At 32.2% G+C, this 11,710-nt stretch overlaps 2 protein-coding genes across 2 annotated transcripts in view; one reads left to right on the top strand and one right to left on the bottom strand.

The window, feature by feature from the left end:
* SYCP3 (synaptonemal complex protein 3) overlaps nucleotides 1–4,554 on the top strand; it is a 7,151-nt gene extending 2,597 nt beyond the window's left edge. The window contains exons 5-9 of the mRNA XM_007465352.1: nucleotides 1,512–1,629; nucleotides 2,470–2,569; nucleotides 3,208–3,306; nucleotides 4,267–4,371; nucleotides 4,501–4,554. Of these exons, the coding sequence (XP_007465414.1) occupies nucleotides 1,512–1,629; nucleotides 2,470–2,569; nucleotides 3,208–3,306; nucleotides 4,267–4,371; nucleotides 4,501–4,554 (476 nt within the window). The remainder of the gene's footprint in view (nucleotides 1–1,511; nucleotides 1,630–2,469; nucleotides 2,570–3,207; nucleotides 3,307–4,266; nucleotides 4,372–4,500) is intronic.
* The window catches only part of CHPT1 (choline phosphotransferase 1), a 35,651-nt gene continuing 28,353 nt past the window's right edge, over nucleotides 4,413–11,710 (bottom strand). Inside the window, exons 6-9 of the mRNA XM_007465353.1 lie at nucleotides 10,189–10,347; nucleotides 9,597–9,722; nucleotides 7,293–7,403; nucleotides 4,413–4,580 (exon numbers count right to left, since the gene is read on the bottom strand). Coding sequence (XP_007465415.1) covers nucleotides 4,536–4,580; nucleotides 7,293–7,403; nucleotides 9,597–9,722; nucleotides 10,189–10,347 — 441 coding nt within the window. The 3' untranslated portion in view covers nucleotides 4,413–4,535. The remainder of the gene's footprint in view (nucleotides 4,581–7,292; nucleotides 7,404–9,596; nucleotides 9,723–10,188; nucleotides 10,348–11,710) is intronic.

Genomic DNA, 11,710 nt, shown 5'->3' with positions numbered 1-11,710 from the left:
CATTCCTGTGTTCTTTAGGAAGGGCAGTGTAAATTAAAGCCTTTAAAATAACTTTATTTTTATTTTTACATTATTAAACTATGTAGTTGAGAATTAAAGACCACCTTGCTAGTAAGCAAGAGATGAGATAAAAAGTTCATAAACTTTAAATTGTATGTCAAATATCAGTTACGTTAACTGTGTTAGGGGATAGTATTCTTATAAAAGAGTCAATATTTGGCTCCTCTCTAGTATTATTCATATAATCAAGTCTTTTTTGAAAGCTTTGCCCTATTTGGTAGTAACAAAATGCTTGTTTTATAATCTGTCTTATAAATTATTATAGATGGATATTGGAAATACAAAATATTTATGTAATAGTGTAGGTCACCTCATCATGATTACTGAAAAATAACTATTGATGGTAGATCCATATGCACATGCCTAGCAAAGGATTACCTGAAGTATTAAAAAAGTTTATGAAATGCAGTACTTATATTATTGGTAAAATGTCCTATAAAAAAGTATTTAAAAGGGTTCTTTTTTCTTTTTCTTTTTTTTCTTTTTGGCTGTGTTGGGTCCTCGTTGCAGCGCGCGGGCTTCTCATTGCGGTGGCCTCTCCCGCCGCGGAGCACGGGCTCCAGGCGCATGGGCTCAGCAGCTGTGGCTCGCGGGCTCCAGAGAGCATGCTCAGGAGTTGTGGCACACTGGCCCAGGTGCTCCACGGCATGTGGGGTCCCCCCAGACCAGGGCTCGAACCCGTGTCCCCCGCACCGGCAGGCGGACTCCCAACCACTGCGCCACCAGGGAAGCCCTAAAAGGATTCTTTTTTTTTTTTTTTTGCGATATGTGGGCCTCTCACTGTCGTGGCCTTTCCCGTTGCCGGGCGCGCAAGCTCAGCGGCCACGGCTCACGGGCCCAGCCGCTACGCGGCATGTGGGATCCTCCCAGACCGGGGCACGAACCCGTATCCCCTGCATCGGCAGGCGGACTCTCAACCACTGCGCCACCAGGGAGGCCCCCTAAAAGGATTCTTGAATGAATTTATTTAGATATTTACTTAAAATAAGATTTTCCTATGCTTGGTTGGTCTTTGTCTCTTTTAGTAAAAATATTTTTTAAAGTATCACTGACTATATTTTTAAAAATTATTTTCTTTATTTTTATTCTTTTTAGACTCTTTTAAAATAGTTTTGCGTTTCATATAATGAGTTCTAAATTTAGCCTTTATTAGTGTTTTCTTATGAAGAAATTAAAGTCTGTCCTTCAGACCCTTTCAGTTATTAGCTCTTTTTAATCACCTCTAAATTAAAAAATTATCTCTAGTTAGGAAAATCAGAATTGGGATACCAATAACTAAAAGTTTTCTCAGAAAAAAAAGCAAGGAAATAATCTTGCTTTTTGATATTATGTGTATTTTTAAAGATCTTTTCAAAACTCTTGAACCAGCTTTATCCTTGTTTATTTGAATATGTGGGAACAAAGTAACTTTCTTCCACATTAAATTTAATGAGTATTTATTTTCAATATAGCTGATATTAACAAGGCTCTTCTTGCCAAGAGAAAAAGACTAGAAATGTATACCAAGGCTTCTCTCAAAACCAGTAACCAGAAAATTGAAAATGTTTGGAAAACCCAACAAGAGCAAAGGTAAGGATGTTGGTTTTTTCATTGCCACAACATTTGCATCATTTCTTAGTATTCATCGGTGCAAATTATGAGAAGTACTATCATCTTCTACTTATTGGGATCTCTAGTAAAAAAGTCTATTAGGCTTGATTTTCCTCTAAGTCCTTTAGTCCTATAACTTCATTCCTTCACAGACTTGAGATATATTTCCTAGAAATCAATAAAGATGTCCTTTTTCCCCTTTTAAATAATGTTCGAGGGTTTTTTTTTTAACAATAAAGGTAATTTATATTCATTCTAAAAATACACCAGCTGAATAAAAAGTAAATGTCATATAAACCATTAGTCTTATGATAGTTAACTGTTTAACAGTGTAGAAAAAGATCAACCTTATGTATTATAAATAATTTGTATATTTTAGCTGAATTAACTATTCTTTTGTACAAAATCATTGTACCAAAATGAGGAAAAATTAAGTGAAATATTTCTATTTGGAAATCTTATATGATAAATATAATAACTTCAGTGAATCTATTTATCATATCACAACCTATATTCAGTAGGAGAAAATGAAAAATAAATTGCTTGGAGATAAAATGGACTTTTCTGGAAAATGTGTATGTACAATAAAACTCCCTTAGTTTTCAAGAGCTTAAAGTACATGAGAGGGCTTTTCTGTTAGTTGGTTAGGAAAATAAATACTTCTGAATCATCATAAATCATAACTTTACTTCTTGGCTTCACATCTGAAAATTTGATATTATTTTCTCTTTTATTATAGTATAATTAGTCAAATCAGTTTTGTTTTGAAAGTCTTTCCATATTGATGTGAAATATGACAATATTCATTATGTTTTACAGGCAGAAGCTTAACCAAGAATATTCTCAGCAGTTTCTGACTTTGTTCCAGCAGTGGGATATAGATGTGCAGAAAGCTGATGAACAAGAAGAAAAACTAGCTGTTGGTATTATGCTTAGCTTTATAGCTTTATAATTAATCTACTATTACCAAGTGTCAAGTAGGAAGGGAGAGGCCGGCCTTGCAGTACATCCATGGACCTTAGCCAGGTTCCATTGCCCATTGCTGGCTATGAGTTTGGTTCTGCTGAATGCAGAAGTACAGGCACATACCATACTCATAAAAGCTGTTGGTCTTTGCTTCGTAACACATTGTTAATATCAAGTTTGCTATTATTAATACTATGCAGAGGTTACAGTTTTTGGTAATGACAAAATCTAGGGTATGCATATGTAAGTGGATGGCTAAAGTAGGGTGAAGAACAAAAATCATTGGTGGAAAACAGGCCAAGAAACTGAAAGACCAGCAATATTGTAAGGATCATCTGTGTTGACATTGAAAGCACCAGGAATTAAGGCATGTTTTGAGTACTGTTGAGATTTCCTACTCAAAGACCAGTAGGGTTATTATATTATTGTATATAAGTGGTGAACACAAATTATCTAAACTCAGTCATAGTAAATGCTAAAATCTTAAAAATATTGATTTAAAAACTATTCCTTTTAAGTGTAATGTAGAATGAATTTTTGCTAAATTTTACCCAAATTGTTATTTCATAATTTTTTCTTTTACATTTGTAGAATATGTTTCGACAGCAACAGAAAGTTTTTCAACAGTCTAGAATTGTTCAGAACCAGAGACTGAAAACAATTAAACAATTATATGAGCAGTTCATAAAGGTTTGTTGTATTTGGTAACATAATACATTCTTATAAAATATAATTCATTTGTGGAAGTAGAAGATAAATTTTTTCTCAGTTTAAGGGAAAAACATTTTGCTTACACATTTTAAAATTCTTAACAGTTTTCCATTTTGAATGCATTGTTTTCGATTTAATTTAAGTGCTAAATGCTATCACTAAGTGTTACCACTTGGTGTAGGAACTTTAGTACTATATTTGACTCCTCCATCTCTCTTATTCTTCACATCCACTGCTACTGCCCTAGTTCAGAACCTCATCATTCTTTGCTTATACTATGAAAACTCTTAACTGATTTCTGTTTTCCAACCCATCCTTCGTGGGTCTGCCATATTATCTTTCTATAACATTACCTTTTCCCTCCTGAAAAACTGTTAGTAGCTTCTCATTCTAAATTCTTAGGTATTCAAGACTCACCCCCAAAAAATATGATTCTTTTTTTAATGCTCCAATTACTACATTCATCCATTACTTCCACCCCTCCACATAACGGCTTTCTCTGAACTCACTCACTCTGCACTTTCATGCTTTTGTTTATGCTCTTGCCCTAGAATACTTTTAACCCTTTTCCCTAACCTTCCTTTTAGTCTTATTCTTTTGCCAACTAAATTGGAATTAAGTCCCCATTTTCTACTATATAGCTACAGGAAGTTGTGCTTCTATTCCTTTTATAAAATTTTGTGTTATTTTTGTTTGTTTCTTCCAGTGAGAAGGTACACTACTACTGTACCTCCTTTAATAATATTTGATTTATGTCTGACATTTTCTATTCCTTTAGTGGATATTTTGGTTTTCATGTATTAGAATATTTTTATTTGAGATAAATAATGTGCATTGTTGAATATTAAAAAGTTCCTGCTTTTGAAAATTAATTGTATAAGTTTTGAACCTGAGATGAAAAGTGGTGGTTTGTAACTGAACTAGCCTTTTGTGTTTTAGAGTATGGAGGACTTGGAGAAGAGTCACGATTATCTACTTACTGGTGCACAAAATGAACTTAGAAAAGAAATGGCTATGTTGCAAAAAAAAATTATGATGGAAACGGTAAGTTATTATATTTAAAATTGAAAAAATAAGGATTATTGTAAGCATTGAAATATTTTATTTGCTGAAATATGTATAACACTTATCTAAACATTAAATAAATGTTTAATATCTCCTTTCATTTGACAGCAGCAGCAAGAGATGGCAAATGTTCGAAAGTCTCTTCAATCCATGTTATTCTGATGATTCTTTGAAGGAATAACTTGAACCTAAGTAATATGATACAATTATAACATTAGCTAAGAGGCATGTAAGTTTTTAGAGTGGTTGAAAATTCTGGTTTAAAATATTACATCATATTAATCATTAGCTTAAGTGCAAGACCCTTCTTCTTCACCTCCAAATTGAAGTTACGCGAGTAGCAGCAATTCCTAAATTATATGTACCACTGTGCTTTCAGCTCTTTAATACTAACAGTGATTTTTTTCTAACATTTGTCAATTAACTCTTAGCAATAAATATGATTTAATTTCAAGTTTTGGCTTCAGTGTATTTGTATCACTTCCAAAAGGTAGAAAGCACAGGTATAGATGGTTAATTTTGTTCTTCTTTAAGGAAAAAACCCCACAAAATCTGTTTTATACGTACACCCTTTCATGCATATTCATTAAGTTACACTACCAATTCTAATGAAAATAAGATTTCAAAAGAAAATACATTCTATTGACTTACAAAATTTATTAAACGCAACTTAAGTTTCCGTTCTGGAATAAATTAAACTGCTAAAAACCATTAACACAACCGAACAAGATATATAAATAATCCATTTTAAGACATGGATTTGTGAATGTCATTTCCACAACGACATCAAAATGCCATTTAATTCGGCTCAGTCCACAATTAAATGACACATGCCCTTAGTAATGATTAAGAGCATATCATTAACATACCTAATTACTTATGGTTTAAGTACTTCACATCTGTCTTTAACTATAAATTACACAGAATGTCTTATTTTTCAGTTTTAATATTCAGTAAATATATGGATGTTTTTACATTCATTTCCAAATTTGAACAGTTAATTCCTATATCCTGTATTTTAAAATGTGCATTTTTTTAACATAGAAAAACATATGAAACTCTTGATTTAATAAATATTAAATTGTTTCAGCATTTGTTTGAAATATTTGAGTTAAACTTACTATTTTTTGCTGAAACTACTTTCATTGAATCATTCAAAAACAAAAAATATGCCCAATAGACGGAGAAAGGAGTGACTTTGTCCTGTTTTTCCATATTTTAAATTCTAATTTTTGCTGCATAACTCACACTTATCTTAGTTTTAGGTTTTCCAAGTTTTTAAAAATGAATCCATACTGATTCTCTTTTTCTAACTGTGCTAACTTATGTAGGAAGAAATTAGTCCTCCACCATTAACAAATATCTGACATTAAGGGGACAGTTTACTTCCTAAATTTTTGCATTTTGTAAAGCCTTTTAAGCCAAAGTACATGCTGGAATGTAAATTTTAAGTATTATAAAATTTAATATAAATTTTAAGTACTATTCAAATTAAGAAGGTCCTTATTGAATTTACCAGTTGTTTCAGAGGCAAAAATAAGTACTCCAGAGTATTTTCTGTGTACTTAATTCACATAAGTATATATTTTTTCCTTTTTTAAAAAAATATTTATTTATTTGTCTGCACCAGGTCTCAGTTGTGGCATGTGGGATCTAGTTCCCTGACCAGGGATCAAACCCGGGCCCCCCACATTGGGAGCATGTAGTTGTAGCCACTAGACCACCAGGGAAGTCCCTATTTTTCCCGTTTAAGGAATATCAACTTTCAATCTTTAGCAATATGCCTTTTTCTTGCATATTAAGCTATAGTACACATTCATTACTCCTTTTTAAAAGAAAATTATTTCACCATATGGCTTATGGTCTACAGAACTGTTGGATAAAATTACAAACAGGTAAGATGGGAGTCCGAGGATTTGGATCACCAAAGACCCATGTGATAGTTCTATTATTCATAATGAGCAAGGTAAACACTTTTAAGTGAGAGTGGAAAGATGAGAATCAGTACATAATGTAGATTTTATCCCCGTTTTACCTCAAATGAGTAAAAGTGTACTTGAAGTAGCTTTAGCTGATATTCTAAAGGGAAGATAGTTTTGCTATGTTTTCATAAATTACTAATTTTCTTACATGTCAATTGTGCTTTAGCTACTGTTTTGTTTTTCACAAAGGGAAATGTTTAATGTCTACCTTTTTTTGTGACAATGAAGTTTAAACTCAGAATATCAAGGAACAAGTTGCCCTCACTCTGAAGATTCATTTGTTTTTCTGAACTGGTAAGATAAATTGCTCTTACTGACTACAAATTACAGAAGTTGGTATACTAAAGCAAGTATTTCGTTTTATACAATAGTAATTAACATACCTTTTTTGAAAATGGCTAATAAAAAATACCTATAACATCATTTGACTCAATAATTACACTATTACAATTCATGCACTTATGCAATATTATGAAAACGCTTGTCAATTTTTAGCGAAGTAAGCATCACCCTCAAGATGGCTAAAATCCTTTAAGTCCTGAATTTTTATGTAATCCTTTGGCAGAGAAAACCCCAATTGTCTGATAAGGATTTCTGAGACAAAGAGATTGCTCTTTAGAACTACAGTGGTTCACTTCCTTATACTCAGAAAATTGAAATTTCTTTCCTTGGTTTTGTTTCTAATTAATTTACAGATTGTATTACTCTGATAATACCTTGATAAAAAATGTTGCTACACAAGAGGGCTTTGCCACTGAAACAGACATAATGGAATCTACAGGACTTAATGTTTATATTAAAATATAACCTTATTTGATAGTATACTAGCCTCCTGAAAAAGGGGATTCCCTTCACTCATAGGTTCCCCTAACTGCTTCTCCTCTTTTCCTTGGGCTATTAGTCAATATGCTTGTGAACCTGTTCAGGTGCTTGATGACATGAAGTCTTGAAGATACTTAGATGAAGGTGTCTTGAAATTTGCAGGCACAAAGCACTAAAGTACCTCATCATATCAAATGAAGAAATGACCTTTAGAAGCAAAAAAGAAAATATAAAATGGATTATGGTCTATCTTTTCTAAAGCAGCAGCTATTTTTCTTTCCCCTCACCCCCTAAATTCAAACCTTAACCAAAAATTCTTCACCGAAAATAGTACATTTTATAGTTCATATTTGGACCTCACTGTAGTCCTCTAGAATATGCAGGGTATTTCACAGTTACAGAAACTGAGGATCAGAGTGGTAAAAGGTATAGACTAAATTACAAAAGCTGGAAAACAACAGAACTCAAGTCTTCTGACTCCATATCCTTTCAATTTTCTTCTGTGCAACAAAGCCTCAAAATTTCTACTAGAAGGGGCTATCAGTCATTATAATGAAATCATTTCATCATATACTTTTCTTATTCCTTTGAGAGTAGCTGTAAGAAAGTAAAGGCCTGGAAGAGACATCATAGTTGAGGGAAGGCACATACAAAATTGTGTTCTTTACAAAATTAAGCAGGGAGGTACACTAGTTAACTTTCCCAGAGGCTGGGGGCAAATGCTTCCTTTTAGAAAAAGGAGCCTCACAGCTCTGCCGGTGGAGAGGGAATTCTCACCAATGAGGGGAAAGATCTCCTTATCATTTACTTGAAAAACTCCGTCTGACTCTTTTCTCTCTGAAGCAAGAACCTTTTCCCTAAGGATGCCAAAGGGCACAATACGCTTATTTTGGTACACATAGTGTTTTTTTTGTTTGTTTTTAATTGTGGTCCACAAAGTGTTTTAAAGAAAAATTGAATTCGACTTTCTCACCATATCTCCACCACTGATGTAAAACCAGGCCAACTCATCATTACAAATTAGGTGCTCAAATTTTTAACACCTGATATTTTAATTCTGTTAATTCCATTTGGTAATACGTTCACTAAAAGAAACCCTACATTGAATTTTCAGATATTTTGAAAAATCACCACCTATTTCTTACATTTAGATTGTTTTGGAGCCCTAAATAATATTTATAGTGGATAGCAAATTAAAGGAAATTATTCTGATTTTTCAAAGATTTTTTAGAATATTGCCTGAGAAACTTTCAAGGACTAAGATTTACATCTCACCACTATTTGAAGAATGGAAGACTTCTGAATGGATATTAAGTTATTAACTTACTCTAAAAAAAAGTATAATACTATAGAACCTAGTATAAAGGATGATCAGATGTACCCCAGGGGTCCATGCACAGAACAGACAGGCTTTGTTTTAATACCTCTATCTAACAAATAGTGTGAGATTGTTTAAATTATCAAAAGGTTCAGTGTTTCTTTTAGCTCACTTTAATATTAGTTTTTGTATATCACTAACAATTTGGTGAAGTCCAGTGAGGTCTGGAGGTAGCAAAATTGTCCAGAACTAACATTAATTGAAGACCAACCAGAAAGATAATGTCTTAGTAAAATAAAAAATTTAGTAATGCCTCCTTTATCCACTTGTGTGATTAAAATGTTACCAACAATGATTTTCCTTTCCTCAGATAGCTAAAGCTTCTCTCTTATGCACCATAATTGTATTTTATAATCATTTTGAATAGAAATATATGTATTATCCAAGACACTTTTTAAGCAGGATGCAATTAATGAGAATTTAATTTGCTTGATAAGGGGCATCATTATTAATATAAATTTTGCACTATCCTCAAGGGCCATACAGATACGTAGGGTTGCTTACTTCTAGTATAAAATGGTCCCAGAACCTTGTACTGGGTAGTACTGTCTGTTCTGTTTTGTTTTGTTTCCTCAGTATTAGCTGACAGTTCTTGATACAATAGTGCCCACCTCTGCTAACACCAACTACATTTAATTTACCTGTTATCTGCTATAAGCCCATAATAATTCTAACAAGCTGGATTAAATAAGTCAGACACTAATACATGTTTGTAGTCCTTTGCCAGAGAGTGAAGTGATTTTTGACATCTTAGTACTGTTTTTTTGGTACTATTTTTTTAAGGTACACAGTTGTGTTTTTAAGGATTTAGGTGGTTGGAACCCTGATCTCCAGATATGTGGGCCGTTTTCAAACACAATATAAAGCAAGCTTTAAATAAGTAATTTTAAATGTTCAGAAACAGTTACTGTATAGATTAGAAAGTAAGGCTACCTGATATCTCACTGAAATGACTCATTTAAGCATAGTATTATCTGATATTTGTTAAAAATAAATAAAAATCTTACCAAAAAAGCACTTACCATTGCTATCCATAGAACAACATATTCGTCTACAAAATTATTAAAGTACTGGTCTAAAAATAAAAGACCTGGGCCAAGAAAGACAGTGTCTTGAAGATACAGTTCACTTTTGGTCATGTGAGCTATCTATAAAAAAGTAAACAAAATAATTTCACCATTAAATTTTAAATGTTTTAGCTTTTAGTTTCAGGGTAGGATTAACTAGAACTTTAATTTACTATTAAGACAAATAAGGATAAAGAGACCATTTATTTAATCTCACATTTGATATGGGAATACTGAATCTAAAATTTCTCAAATTCATAACTGGGTAGCTTATTAAAGTTTCTAATATTTAAATTCCTTGATATCAGAAGGTTATAACTGATAATCATTGCTGAACAAATAATTAAAAGAACTTACTATACACTAAGGAGTCTGTCTCTGAATCTAACATTCATTTACAGTATTACTTGGAGCACAAAGAACTAACTATTTATTGTGATGATAACACCATAAAAACCTACCCATTGTATGAAATAGTTTCCAGCTTTGTGTTTGAGGAACAAGTACATATTTATACCATGAATCATAAATTAAAAGAATTTCTTACCACCAATTTCTGTGAGATTTTAGCAAAGACACATCCAAACATTAGGGTATAAAGACAAGGATGCTTTTCAAACAAATTAGTTGCTGACTTTTTATAGATCATTATTGCCAGTATAATAATTATTCCTATGTGGAGTCCAGGTGACAAGACACTGGTACCCTAATGGATAAAGCAGAAAATCAGCACCGAATTTTAAAAATGCATTTATTACAATGCAAATATTTTCTAAGCATCTATTTTGTGTTAGGAACTAGAGACCTAGAGAAGAGTATGATAATGTATGGCCTAAAGGAGTATACAGACCTTAGCCATGCTTTTCAAACTTCCACAGAAACCTAGGGTTACACAGAGGTAATACAGTGCTTAGATGTTTGGTTCCAATTTTATATGAACACACATTTTAAACTAATAACCACTAAAAAAATAACATGATTTATTCCATACCAAATTTTACCATGCTGAAGGCCATCAACCCTCCAATTGCCAAGTTAACATATTTTTGTGCAGATATTGAAATAAAGCTTAACCTGCCACTTTTACACAATATCTTAATCACTGATTAGGAGGAGTTTAATTCTGCCCTGGTCTCTCTATATACCAATATCCCACCCCTGCCCCTGCCTTTTGCATTTAGACTACAAATGCCCTCTTACGTAACACTGTACAACCCTAACCCATTACATTTTTATCTATGTGAATCAGGATGCTCTCTGCACTGCTTATCCTAAACAAAATATTGAAATAAATTTGATTTTAAGGCTTATTAAATATATAACCACCAATTTAAATGTATCCATTAAAGCAGGCTTATTCTTGTTTATTAAGTCTATATGTTATAAATTAGAACTTACTATAAAATTACACGAATGATATTATAAGTATTACAAAATCATATCTTAATAAAACACTATACTATATAGTAATGTTATAAATATTTAGATTATTAAAACAGTGCTTTTACCTGTACTTTGGTTCTGTAAATTTTATTCAAGGAAATCTGCTGCTAAAAAAGTTGGAAAACCACCAGTTTAAGAGTCTGAATTCAACCACTCCTTAGACATAGTGTTTGATTTCTTGTCTTCCTTCAAACATTTAATGAATTATGTCTTTAGTAAAATATTCTAAAGTGGACACTGATCATCACTAGATCTCATCGTCTTTAGTGGAGCTCATGTTCCTGCAAGTATTCTATTTTATCATCCATGGTCAAGCAAAAAGTATTCTTAAGCATCTTATGCAGAATACTTTAATATTTCTAAAACAATTCTGAGGTTAACTGACAAAACACCTCAAAACACAACAAATTAAAATTTCCAAATATATCAGAACTTATGTATCTAAGTGAGTTTTATACTTTGCCTTTGAATTATGTATATAAAATATATTCATAAAGACTGATAATTTATGAATTATGTGGATTCCTTTGAAATAGCCTTAAGAGCCAATTTATAAGTCATTTAAGAGAATGAGTCTTTTTTTAAACAAAAAATGCTATATTTCTTTTTTTTTTTTTTTTTTTTTT

This window comes from Lipotes vexillifer, unplaced genomic scaffold (assembly GCF_000442215.2).
Source record: "Lipotes vexillifer unplaced genomic scaffold, Lipotes_vexillifer_v1.1 scaffold141, whole genome shotgun sequence".
Taxonomy (NCBI): Eukaryota; Metazoa; Chordata; class Mammalia; order Artiodactyla; family Lipotidae; genus Lipotes; species Lipotes vexillifer.
This window is presented reverse-complemented; position numbering and strand designations above follow the sequence as displayed.